Source organism: Halichoerus grypus, chromosome 11, assembly GCF_964656455.1.
Source record: "Halichoerus grypus chromosome 11, mHalGry1.hap1.1, whole genome shotgun sequence".
Taxonomy (NCBI): Eukaryota; Metazoa; Chordata; class Mammalia; order Carnivora; family Phocidae; genus Halichoerus; species Halichoerus grypus.
Genome location: NC_135722.1, coordinates 61,361,789 through 61,375,557, shown reverse-complemented (window position 1 = coordinate 61,375,557; position 13,769 = coordinate 61,361,789). Strand labels below are relative to the sequence as shown.

Sequence of the window (13,769 nt, the reverse complement as noted above, 5' to 3'; positions counted from 1 at the left end):
ACCATTCTAGATGCCATGAAGAACATTCAGGATTTGTGGGAAGAGGTCAAAATATCAACATGAACAGGAGTTTGAAAGAAGTGAATTCCAACCCTCGTGTATGACTGTGAGGGGCTGAAGACTTTAGTGGAGGATGTAACTGCAGATGTGGTGGAAACAGCAAGAGAACTAGAATTAGAAGTGGAGCCTGAAGATGGGACTGAACTGCTCCAATCTCATGATAAAACTTGAATAGATGAAGAGTTGCTTTTCATGGATGAGCAAAGAAAGTGGTTTCTGGAGATGGAATCTACTGCTGGTGAAGATGCTGTGAAGATTGTTGAAATGACAACAATGAATGCAGAAAACTATATAAAATTAGTTGGTAAAACAGCTATAGGGCTTGAGAGGATTGATTCTAATTTTGAAAGAAGTTCTGTGGGTAAAGTGCTATTGAACAGCATCACATACTACAGAGAAAGCATTCATGAAAGGAAAAGTCAATCATTGTGGCAGACTTCATTGTTGTTTTATTTTAAGACATTGCCACAGCTACCCCAGCCTTCAGCAACCACCAACCTGACCAGTCAGCAGCTATCAGCATTTAGGCATGATCCTCCACTGGTAAAAAGATGAAAGCTCAGAAAACTCACTGAAAGCTCAGATGATGGTTAGCATTTTTTATCAATGAAATATTTTTAAATTAAGGTATGTACATCTTTTTAGAAATAATACTAATGCACACTTAATAGACCACAGTATGGTGTAAACATAACTTTTATGTGCACTAGGAAACCAAAATAGTAATTTGATTCACTTTATTGTGATACCCACTTTATTGCAGTGGTCTGGAACTGAACCTGCAATATCTCTGAGGTGTACCTGTATACTTTCTATTTTTAAGTTTAAAAGTTTTTTTTTTTTTGAAGTTTAGGAATTACCTGTTCTAATAACATGTCCCACTCTAAGAAAGAAATGATAGCTTTAATTTGAACAGCTTGAAAAATTTTTATTTAATCTTTCCTTTTTATATGCAATCGAACAGATTAAGCCTTTTTAAAACCATAATATTATCACTTATAATGTTGGTCAGTCTAACTCCGTGTGATGAGATTAGCTGTCACCAGCGAAATCTTAAGGTATGGCTGCAGAGACTGAAGGGAACTTCACATTGTTTCAAAAATGTCAGTAAATAATTCTGCTTTATAAGTTATACACTTAAATTCCTGGGTCTACCACTGGAAAAAATACAATCAGCACTCAAATAGTTAACAAGGTATTTTTCAATAAAATGAGGACAAATTATCCCTGGTTCAGTGAGTCCAACGGGCCACTTGGATTCTCTTCTAGCCTTTCCTGATCTCACAAGGAGCTTTGGCCTTGACTTAAGACTCTACACCTAATAAAAAGGATACTTTTTCCGCAACTAAGTCACTCATGTACTACCTTTGTGATTCTGGGTGTATGAATTTGCCATTTGCGTTATTATTTATGTAATATTTTTCTTTAAACAACTAACTTTTCAAACTTCGCATTACCTTAACAAGGGCTTAATGTACTAGTTATGTTTTTTCTAAATGACATTAAAACAAGTATTAAATTAAAAAAGATTGTGCATTATACTAAGACCATCATGCATACTACCAGTATACACATACCATCTTTATGGGGAACTCTGAGTTAGAAGAACTTGGGGACAGTAATTTTCTAGGCTGCCTATTTTGAAAGGAGTTTTAATTTTTGTTCCCAGAGATTTTATTAGCTCATATTATAAATAAATAAATAAAAAGTCCTTGTGTTGTAAATGAAAAGCAGAACAATTTGCTATTAGTTGTTGGGCTGCATGGGAAACTCTATTCTTTAGCTTATTATTCTGCATAATTATCCGATTAGGAGAGTTGATACGTCCTGAAACCACTGGGAAGTAGTCAGCTTGTTGCAGACAGAAACATAATATCCTTTTCTAGATCCCTTCGGTTCATACTTTGTTAGCAAAATGGAGCAGAAGGCTCTCTTTGATATGCTTCTTTCTCTTCATGTGCTCACAGAATTTGTCAGTAGCTTGGGGGATAATATTATAAATATTATGCGAGGATTAGAAAAAAATCGCACTCAACTATACGTAGTGCCATGAAAATTGGAAGTAAAAGACTAGTGACAGACAATAAGAAAGGAGGTGAGAGGTCAGAAGGTATACATCTTGGATAAGGGGGAAGGCTAAAGGAGTAGGTGACATACATAGGAAAGAGGAAAGATGGGAACTGTGTGGTTTTGGAATGTGCCAAATGATGGAAGAAGTCAAACAGAGTGGTGAGACCAAAGCATGAAGATCAAATAGGACAGCCTAATAGGTATATAGCCGTACTAGTTACCTATTGCTATGTAACAATTTACCTCAAACCTTAGTGACTTAAAACAGCAATAAACATTTATTGTCTCATAGTTCCTATGGGTAAGGAATTAAAAGTGGCTCAGCTAGGAGGTTCTTTTTCGAGGGGTCTCATGAGGTTGAGATGTTAGCTGGTGCTAACAGTTATCTGAAGGCTTGACTGGTGCCAGAGAACCCTCTCCTTTATATGGAGAATCCACCTGAGTGACAAAACGTTGCTGGATGTTAACAAGAGGCTGTAGTTCATCTCTTCCAGGGTTTCTCCAAAGGCTTACTTGAGTGGCCTCATGACAAGGCAGCTGGCTTCCCTCAAAGTCGATAATCCAACAGAGCGAGGTGGAAACTGCAGTGCTTATTATGACTTAACATTGGAAGTCACATATCGCTTCTGATACATTTTATTGGTTAGAACCAAGTCACTAAGTCTAGTCCAAGTTCAAAGACAGAGGACTTAGGCCTTGTCTTTTAAAGGGAGATACTTTATTAGCCTCCTTAGCTTAGCAGGATCCTGAGCTCTACCTCCCTATGTTGAAGTGAGGCAATTGTCTTTAGGCAGAGAATTAGATGATCATGGAACTTACTTTATGAATATCCTTCTCTCAAGGATCAAGGTCTTATGTTGCCTGTTTTCTAATGCCTGAATATAATTGCTCTATTGGTTTTTGTTTTTAACTCTAATTTTATATTGTTTACAACAGGGTAATTTCCAGTTGTTGGTATATCAGACATAATAATCATCTTTCTGATTAGAGAGGATGAAATTTATTTTTATTGATGATTCTTCAGTTTTTCACAGGATTCGGTCTACCTTTGCCTGTATGGTAGCCATTTTAAATGTTTCAAGTTTTAGGGCGCCTGGGTGGCTCAGTTGGTTAGGCGACTGCCTTCGGCTCAGGTCATGATCCTGGAGTCCCGGGATCGAGTCCCACATCGGGCTCCCTGCTCAGCAGGGAGTCTGCTTCTCCCTCTGACCCTCCTCCCTCTCATGCTCTCTGTCTCTCATTCTCTCTCTCTCAAATAAATAAATAAAATCTTTAAAAAAAAAAATGTTTCAAGTTTTAAAATAAAAATTATAATACAGCAGTTGTCCGTTAAGCTGAGAATTGTATTCTGTTACATTTGCTGTTAAATGTTACAGTTTGTTTCTGTTGTTTCTACAACCTCAACAAAATCTTTGGTAAATAGCATTTAATAGAAATTACATTTAAATGCAAAATACATTATGTTTGTCCCACAAACTTAAAATCATTTTTTTTAATGATTTATTTAAATCAGCATTGCTATTATGTTGACTGGTCATTTTAACTCAATTGCCTAGAAATTTTATTTGGAGAAAAGCTTATCTGACTGGCTTTTTTTCCTGGATCTGTGCTATGCCTAAGCTGCTATTATGTGCACATTTATACGTGTTCTTTGTTACTTTTCTTTAGGATTCCAGACACTTGGACTTTCTGACATCAGAACAAGCTCTGGCTGATTTTGCAGTGTTAATCAAACACTTGAAAAAAACAATCCCAGGAGCTAAAAATCAACCTGTCATTGCCATAGGGGGCTCTTACGGTGGCATGCTTGCAGCCTGGTTCAGGATGAAATATCCTCATACAGTGGTTGGGTAAATGCATTTATGTTGGACATGAGCACTTCTTAATGATTGTCAAGGCATACTTAGAGATTTGTTTTGGGTAAAACATGTTCTGTTGTACTGATAGTTCTACTTTCTATCTCATTAACAACTGTAATTTTTCTCGCCATTTTTGTTCAGTATCAGTTTCAATTTTAAAATTTGAATTCAGTGAGTTACATTTTTTTACTTTTGTCCTTTCTTATTTTTCTCACCATTTAGAGCTCTTGCAGCCTCTGCCCCCATCTGGCATTTTGGTAATCTGGTACCTTGTGGTGTATTTATGGAGATTGTAACTAAAGATTTTAAGAGAAGTGGTCCAAATTGTTCAGAAACCATTCGCAGCTCCTGGGATGCTATTAATCGATTCGCAAGAACAGGTAAGCTTTAATTAATAGAATGGAATCACAAAGTTTTTTATCCTTCACTTGTTAATTCAACACTTCTCAGTTTTTCAGTAACCTTTTTATTTAAGTAAAACATACAAAAACGTACACAAATCAAAATACATCACTTGATGAATTTTTACAAGGGAAAACATGTATGGTATAATAGTATACTCATCATCCAGTATAATCAGGAACACAGTATGTATGTTTTGTGTCTGCTGTCTTTTGCTCAGCACTATGTCAGATACATCCATTTGTTTTATTTAGTTGTGGTTTACACATTCTAATTGCTCTCTAGTGTTCCATTTGTTTACTTTTTACTTATTTCAATAGTATCTTTGAAACAGGGAATACTTCATATAATTTCTGGCAGACTCCATGTGAGGATAGACAACTTATTTATCATGGGATTATCCAAATGCTCTAAAAGTATTTTATTGAATGTTGAAAAAGCATTCTTGGAGAAATGGTGTAGAAGATTGAGTTTTCTAAAATACCAAGTAAAGCCTTCTGTCAAGTAGTGCTTTTTAGATTCCAAACAATGTGATTCTGTTCTCAGGTGCTGGCTTGCGTTGGCTTTCTGAAAACCTTGACTTATGTACCGCATTAACAAATACTCAGGATGTCCAGCATTTGAAAGCCTGGATCTCTGAAACCTGGATAAATCTGGCAATGGTGGACTACCCTTATGAGTCTGACTTTTTACAGCCTTTGCCTGCTTGGCCTATCAAGGTAACAGGAAAATGTCCTTTCATCACTTTTCATATGAACTTCTCTCTCTCTCTCTCAGTGTATTATTAGTTTCAGGATTTTGTTTTGTTTTTTAAACTGGTACTTTCTGTGACTTTTAGCATCAAAGGACTCTCCAGTGACAAAGGGGCTCTGGGTTTGACTAACCTGGGCAGAAATCCTGGCTTCTGTCACTTTCTGGTTACTCACCGTGGACATCTTACCTAACTTTTCTTTCTTTTTTTTTTTTTAAGATTTATTATTTTTTTTTTTTAGAGGGGGAACGGGTAAGGGAGAAGGAAAGGGAGTCTTAAGCAGACTCCGTACTGAGTGTACACAGCCTGATGCGGGGCTCATCTCATGACCCTGAGATCACCACCTGAGCCCAAACCAAGAGTTGGCAGCTTAACCAACTGCACTACCCAGGCGTCCATTATGTAACTTTTCTGAACATCAGTTTCCTCTCACTTGGATAAAGGAGACAGAATGTATAGATTATAGAGTTGTATGAATTGGAACTAAGACCAGTAGTTGCTGCTAATGGAATGATTACTATGTGCCAAGTCTTGTGCTGTACACTTTGCATGGACAATTTACTTTATTACTTCTTTGTGATGTATGTGAGACACATAGACCTATGTCATATATGGTTAGTGCTTAATAAATGGCAATTGCTATCACAGTGCTATGATTCAGTCAACTGCTAATGTGTTCTGAGTGCTACACTTACCATAAAGGAGTGATCTCCATGCAGCAGGGTGGAGTGGAAAGAGTACTGACTCTGGATCCTTGATCTAGAGCTACCATTTACCAGCTGTGTGATCTTGGGGAAGGCTGTCTTCTTCTGAGCTTCCATGTCTTCCTCTGCAAAATGAGATAATTATACTTATGTTCTCTGTAGGGTTGTACTCAGGATCAAATAAAATATTAGATGTGAAAACATTCTGGAAAGTGTGAAGACACATTACATCATAAATTTTTAGGTTCTTTACATGGCAAAATTCTTTATTTTGTATCCTCTTTTAAGCATTTCTTTGTAAAGAACATTCTTCTTAGTTTTAAAATCAAAGTTTGGCCAACTTGATGGTTAAGTTTAGAGAGTATAACTAATTCTACAGCTAGAATGAGTGCTGGAAATGTAAATAGACTTGATAATATGAGAACCAGTTTTCAAAAGCACTTTTAATTTAACACAGTCCCTTGAACTTAATATTAAATGAACATTTTGCTTAAAACTTCGTAACCCAAATGGAACAAGGTCATTTGCTATTAGAGATATTTTTCTTCATCTAAGAAGTAGAATGACAAGTGGATGTCCTGTACATAGAAGGCCAGAGGTAAATGTGTATTGAATTAAATTGAATTTAGACAATACAGAATTATTTAAAAGAGCTGATCTCTCTCATGGTAAGAAAACCTGGATCAAAATAATGAGAAAAAACTAAATTTGAGTCAGTTGGCCTCCATATATGTCTTTGTGCTAATAATCCCTTATCCAAATTATTTTACTATTTGCAGAACACTTTCATATATGCTATCCCATTTAATCCCCATAATAATATAATATTCTATATGTTAATATAGGAAATAATATATATTATTTATATATTATTACAATAATATAATATAGGAAATTATGTAATATAGGAAAAAGAAGTACAATGGAGAGGAAATTTTTGGAGTTTTTTGGAGAGGAAATTTAAGCTCAGTGAAGAGACGGTGAAAGTGGGATTTGAACTTGGGTCTACTATTGTTCAGAGCCTCTGATCTTCTACCATATTGCACTGGATTAGGAGAGGATTTGGCTGAAGTTTTGAGTGGATCACTAGTCGCATTGTGACAACTATCAGATTTAACTGTATTCTCTGTACAAAGTGAGAATTACGTTTGCATTTTTATGCCCACTTGAAGAACAAATGAATTGTCAGGTTATAAAAACATGTGGGGAATTCCCTTGTTATTTAGAACAAAGATTGGCAAACTTTATTTGTAAAGAACTAGATAGTAAATATTTTATGTTGTGTGGGCCATTCGGTTTCTGCCGCAATTACTCAGTTCTGCAGCTGTAGCGAGAAAGTAGCAATAGACAAATATAAATCAATGAGGAACACTGTGTCACAATAATACTTTATTTATAAAACAGGCAGTAGCCTGTAGCGAGAAAGTAGCAATAGACAAATATAAATCAATGAGGAACACTGTGTCACAATAATACTTTATTTATAAAACAGGCAGTAGCCTGGATTTGGCCTGGGGGCTATAGTATGCTGACCCTTGATTTAGAAAAAGCCAGAGGAATACGGCTTTTTAGTGTTCATTTGTTTATGATTTGGAACAAGGAACACTAACTTTGCTTTTCTCCCCATTTCTTTAATGTTCCTTTTGAGATATTTTGCTGTTGCATCTTAAATGTAAATATTCTATCCTTTCTCTCTCCTAAATATTCACTCAAAGTTAGTGGAGTATATCTTAAATCTTTTGTCATCTGTTTTTGATTTAGCACAATCCTTCTTTTATCTTTTGTATATATACATTATAAAAGTTTATTTTTAAGACAAGGTAACTTGTGTCTTTGCCTGACAATCACCTTTTACTTTTCTTCAGGACTACTTCTTGTCATTCTCTTCAGTTATTTCTTACTGGTTTTATCCTTTCTTTTGGCATATTAAGGAATTCTTGATTTCTTATAATATATTTATGACTCTGTTTCTTGCCTGCACCCCAACCAAAAGAAATCTCTCTTTGCCCCCTGCTTGAGAAATTTCCATTGCCTCTATTTCCAGTTTTATCCTATATGATTTCAGAGTATTTCTACTACATGTCTCCCTCCCAAACTTTTAGCTTCAGATCACTTTCTTTCACTGTTCATTCTATTTCTCCTTTCTTGACCTCGTCTCTGTTCTCCCAACCCACTAATCCCAGGAACACTACCCAGTTGGGGACCGCTCTTTCACTTGGATAGTTCCATTTAACCAGGACTCCTCCTCCCTCTGATACACTTCCTCCTTTTTAAAGGGCTGACAAACAGCCGTCCTTTTCTAAGTCTGTAACTGAGGCTTAGGATAGTGAGATGTGTAACAGTTGGGTTATGAAAAAAAGTAGGTGATTTCCAATTCTGCCTGGACCTTGTATGGTTCTGAAGGATCCATAGGCAGTGATTGAATGTCTTTTCCGTGTCAACTCAAGTATCATTCTTTTTAATTTGTTTGTGGGCTTTGCACACTCAGACTCCATTTGCTTTTGTTTACTGTTAACAGAAGCTGCAACATTCATGCAGAAATAATCATGGACTTGGCTGAGGGAACACAAGGAAGAAGAGAAAAGGGAAATAGAAAACCTCTCTGTCATTTGACTGCTCTGTCAGCATAATAACTACTGGGTCTATTCTCAGCTTAAAGAGCAGTTTTTAAGGATACTATAGAGGTTGTTTATTTTGAGTAAGTTTTTAGCTGATAACTCACCAAATCTTTTGACTTAGCTTTCTGAGCATGCAGATAGATAGAGTGAAATAATAAGACATAAGATGGAAAATCTCTTCCGTTTGTCTTGGTGTTTGATAATGTATGCGACCTCTCTGGGTGGTTTAAGCGGTTTAGGTGCATTCTATGAAAAGAGAGCTTTTAATGACAAAACTAATGTGATTATCTGTGAATGTGAGAGGGGTATTGAAACCTTAGAGAAAGAAAATCTGTTAGAAAAGCTGAATGTATCTGCTTAATCCTTTCTCTAATGTGGATGAACCATGCTTTCTGAGAGGAGATTGGTCTTTTTTTTTTTTAACCTATCTTTCCTTCTTTAAAAAAAAATTTCTTTGCCCCCTTTTTCTTTCTCTTATTCAAATGCTTATCCTTATAGGTAAGGGGACACATAAAGTTTTTAAACAAATCATTATCTTTACTTTCTCTAGTATATGTGGGGTCAAAGGGCAGAATCTAAATATTTGGGTGCAGAGCTAATTAATTTGGTACTAAGACTGGAATATTCTATCTATTTCTATACTCTTTAAAACCAGAATTATTAAAATGGATGTGTAATGCTCTTTTTAAGTTTTTTTCCTGAACGTTCACCTTTGTTCTAGGAAATAGAAAGTAAATTAAGTATTTCATATGTTGATTTTTGAGCCTCATATTAATTACTATTTTACAGTTTTCTTTTTTTGTTGCATAATAAAAAAGTTGTATGATTTTTTTTTAAAGATTTTATTTATTTGACACAGAAAGAGAGAGAGAGAGCACGTAAGCAGGGGGAGCAGCAGCAGAGGGAGAGGGAGAAGCAGGCTCCCCACTGAGCAGGGAGCCCGATGCGATGCGGGGCTTGATCATGACCTGAGCCGAAGGCAGCCACTTAACTGACTGAGCCACCCAGGTGCCCCAAAAAAGTTGTATGATTTTTATATTGCCACAGAATCCCTTTTATTAAATTTTTTTTTTTTAAAGATTTTATTTATTTGTTTGACAGAGAGAGACACAGCGAGAGAGGGAACATAAGCAGGGGGAGTGGGAGAGGAAGAAGCAGACTCCCTGCAGAGCAGGGAGGCTGATGTGGGGCTCAATCCCAGGACCCTGGGATCATGACCTGAGCTGAAGGCAGACGCTTAACGACTGAGCCACCCAAGTGCCCCCTTTTATTAAAATTTTTACCTAAGACAAATAAACTTAGAAAAATATAATCTAAGAATAAAAAAATTTGCTTAAAAAATTAAGCATGAGACTATAGGTATATTTAGGCACCGTTTGTGTTGTTATTTTTCTCTTATACTACAACTTTGAAGTTGGGTATGTGTAGTGTTGGTTATTACAAATGGAAGTTCCAGAGTGAGTCTTGCATTTGAATCCCAGCTCTGCCACTTCCTGACTATATGACTTTGGGCAAGTTTCTTAACGTCTCTGTGCTTTAGTTTCCTCATCTGCAAAGTGGGGGTATAGTATTTGTAATGCTTATTAGGGTCATTATGAGAATTTAATAGGACCCCGTGTATAGTAAGCACTAAATTGATACTAGTTATATAATAATAACAGTAGCTATTGTTATTATATAATAATAGAGGGACAGTGTTATGCCAGGACTTTATGGCCAAAGTCTGGGTTCAGAACTTATATTCATAGTTTTAAGATTGTATATCTGTAGCCAGACCTCTCTGAGCTTGTTTTCTCCTCTGTGATATGGGAATGGCCTTATGTTTTTCCCTGGGTCATTGTAGAGAAAGTACCTGACCTCAAGGAATATTCAGTAGTTGTACTAGCATAGCAGCCTCAGTCCCGGATGCCCTCATATCAGTGAATTTATGGCATAAGTAGAAATGCTGTACCTTATGTAGAAATTGTTTAGAAGAAGCTAATTTGATAGTGTCCACAAAATAAATAGAAAATATAGTACAGAGGCTACATGCGTGGTGAGTATTCTGAATGGAAGTGGTTGGCAGAGATTCTTTCCTTGTTGTCTGAGTAGATCATAGCCCCTAAATAAACAATCAGTAGGCCAAGTGCTTGTACTCATCAATTGGCTAATAACTGCAAATTATCAGGCTTAAGGTGAAGTGGATATTAGATGAGGTTGAACCAAAGAAGCTGATATCTGACTGTGTTTGACTTATAAACATGGCAATTTCATGTGGTTCCAACCTAACATTTACGTTAAGGGTTTGTGCATTCTGTGGATCTTTAATGAAAGTACATGATTATCTCCTTTTATTCTTTTTTTGTTGGTGTTTTGTTTTTGAAAGATATTTATTTATTTATTTATTTTAGAACTAGGGGAAGAGAAAGACAGAGAAAGACAGAGTGCTTGTGCGAGTAGGGTGGGGGGAGAGGAGCAGAGGGAGAGGGACAAGCAGACTCTGTGCTGAGTGTGGAGCCCAACACAGGGCTCGATCCCACAACCCCAAGATCATGACCTGAGCTGAAATCAGGAGTCTGACACTTAACTGACTGAGAGACCCAGGTGCCCCATAATTATCTCTTTTTGAATAAACATGGAAATAGTGCTGAGGTTTTGCTAGTATAACTTCAGTATTTTTTTGAAAACTTCATTCATTCTTTACTACCATAATTGTTAAGAAAGTACATAGAGATATGTAGAGATTGTGTTCTTATGATGCTTTGACTCACAGAAGTTTTGAGCTAGAAAGGAACTTTAAGAGCACTAAAATAATAAAATTCTCTTAGTAAATTTGTAAATATTTTACAAAAAAATTTTGAGTGATATTTTTTAGGCCTTCTATTATCTAGCGTACCAGTAGAATTATAAATTGGTACTTTCTTTCTATAAGGCAGCTTGACAGGATGTAGCAGAGGCCTTATAAGTATTTATTTCCTGGGGCACCTGGGTGGCTCAGTCGGTTAAGCATCTGCCTTCAGCTCAAGTCATGATCCCAGGGTCCTGGGATGGAGCCCCGCATCAGGCTCCCTACTCAGCGGGGAGCCTTCTTCTCCCTCTCCTTCTGCCCCTCCCCACTGCTGCTCTCTCTCTCTCTCTCAAATAAATAAACAAAATCTTTAAAAAACTGTTTATTTCCTTTGAATCAATTAGCTCAAGAAAACAATTAAGGATATATGTAAAGATTTAGCCCCAGGGTTATTTATTGTAGCCTTTGTAGTATGAAAGATTGGAAATTATACAAATGAGCAATTGTAGGATTGCTTCAACTTTTCCTCAACTCCCCATCCTGATTTCTCTGTTGGTCATTGTCCTTCTTAAAGTGTGGTGCTCAGAACTGGACCCAGTACACCAAAGGAGCCCTGACCTCACAGAGGACAGTGGACCCAGGAGTGGCCTTAATTTGGACATGGAGTTTCTATTAGACGCCAAGTTTCTGACCACGATGTTCTCTCTGTGTAACTGGGGCTGCCAAAATCCAAGTATTGTCAGCTGGTGCCGGTCCCCAGCCATGCTTGTGTCTTTTAAGGAGTGACAGTAACTGCTGTTTGCAGAGATGGCTATTCATGGGGACTCCTTTTCTTTGCCTGACAGAGGGCCAGTGTTCTAGCTCTGAGAGGGGATCTGATGCCAGCGTGTGAGTCACACTTAACTTGCTACTCTTCTTTTCCAGAGTTTTAGGCTACTTGTTTATTGTTGCTCATCAGTACTACCTTTTCCTCCTGCCCAGCTTACATTGTCATCCTGCCTCATCTATTGAGCTATGCTTGAACTTAATGCTCTTCTATGCATCTCATGGGTCCATTCCATAGTTTTATGCTGCATTTGGAAAGAGCTGAGTCCACTGTTAGTGTCCACAGTCAAGATGGAATGCTGATCAAATGTTGGCAATAATTAGTTTAACAAATTCTGTGATTGGTTCTTGATTTCCATATTTTCTTGTTTCTGATTGGCATATTTCTTAGGAACATGTTCTGAGAAAAGTGCTATGCAGGGGCGCCTGGGTGGCTCAGTCATTAAGCATCTGCCTTCGGCTCAGGTCATGATGCCAGCATCCTGGGATCGAGCCCTGCATCGGGCTCTCTGCTCCGTGGGAAGCTTGCTTCTCCCTCTCTCACTCCCCCTGCTTGTGTTCCTGCTCTTGCTATCTCTCTCTCTGTCAAATAAATAAATAAAATCTTAAAAAAAAAAAAAAGAAAAGTGCTATGCAAATGTTAGGTATTTTTTGACCTACCATGAATAATTGAAAGTTGTCAGAATAGTAAAACTGTTTTGCCTTTTTTCTTCAGCTTGCATTTTCTTATTCCTTTAGGCTTGATAGGTTTGCTCAATTCTGTTTCTTTATGTACACCTTTTCAGGTGTATATTATTCTTATGACCTCACTGTTACTTTTTTAAATTTATTTTTTAATTTTTTTATGTTCAGTTAGTCAACATATAGTACATCATTAGTTTTTGATGGAGTGTTCAATGATTCATTAGTTGTATATAACACCCAGTGCTCATCACAACACATGCCCTCCTTAATCGCTGTTACTTTTTTAAGGTATATCCAAGTTATTTGGACATCTTAATTTCTGACTTTTCTTTCACTTGTTATTTCCAAAACTTACTGGGAATAGTGCACACTCTGTCTTCCTTTTGGAAAGCCACATTGCAGTTGAGCATGTTAAAGGCCCTGAGGAACCCTGCAGTCAAGTAAACTGTTCACATTTGCCAATATAACATTTCTTAAAATTATTTGATTATGAAACCTTTTTTTCACAAAGTACCATTTAACATTTTACAAAAATATTTTTGTGCTGAATGCATTTGGAGAGAGACATTGAATTTTCCCTGATTCATTTCTTCTGCCTTTTCACATTTCCCTTTTTTATCAGAAAGGTGTTGCTGTAGGGGCGCCCCGGTGGCTCAGTCGTTAAGCGTCTGCCTTCGGCTCAGGTGCTTCTCCCTCTCCCACTCCCCCTGCTTGTGTTCCCTCTCTCGCTGTCTCTCTCTCTCTGTCAAATAAATAAATAAAATCTTTAAAAAAAAAAAAAAAGAAAGGTGTTGCTGGAAACTGGTCCTAAGCAAAACTGTGATGAGAGGCTGGGTTTGCTTTCTGCTGTTCACTTCCTTTCTCAGTGTCCTCCTTTCCTGAGTGGGAGCACGTCTCCAGCCCAGGCCTTGTGGCTTCTGCTGCCCAGAGTCTCTCCCCGAAGTAGAGTAACTAGACTCTTTATTTCTTCGCTTTTTCTTCTCTGGACGTCTCTCTCTCTCTCTCTCTTAATCAGAACTTGCCTACTGT

The 13,769-nt window shown here is 37.2% G+C and overlaps 1 protein-coding gene across 3 annotated transcripts in view; it reads left to right on the top strand.

Moving 5' to 3' along the window:
* The window catches only part of PRCP (prolylcarboxypeptidase), a 71,583-nt gene that overhangs the window by 43,874 nt on the left and 13,940 nt on the right, over positions 1-13,769 (top strand). For all 3 annotated transcript variants that reach the window (XM_036099733.2, XM_036099735.2, XM_036099736.2), the window contains 3 exons: positions 3,799-3,980; positions 4,212-4,369; positions 4,938-5,110. In XM_036099733.2, coding sequence (XP_035955626.1) covers positions 3,799-3,980; positions 4,212-4,369; positions 4,938-5,110 — 513 coding nt within the window. The remainder of the gene's footprint in view (positions 1-3,798; positions 3,981-4,211; positions 4,370-4,937; positions 5,111-13,769) is intronic.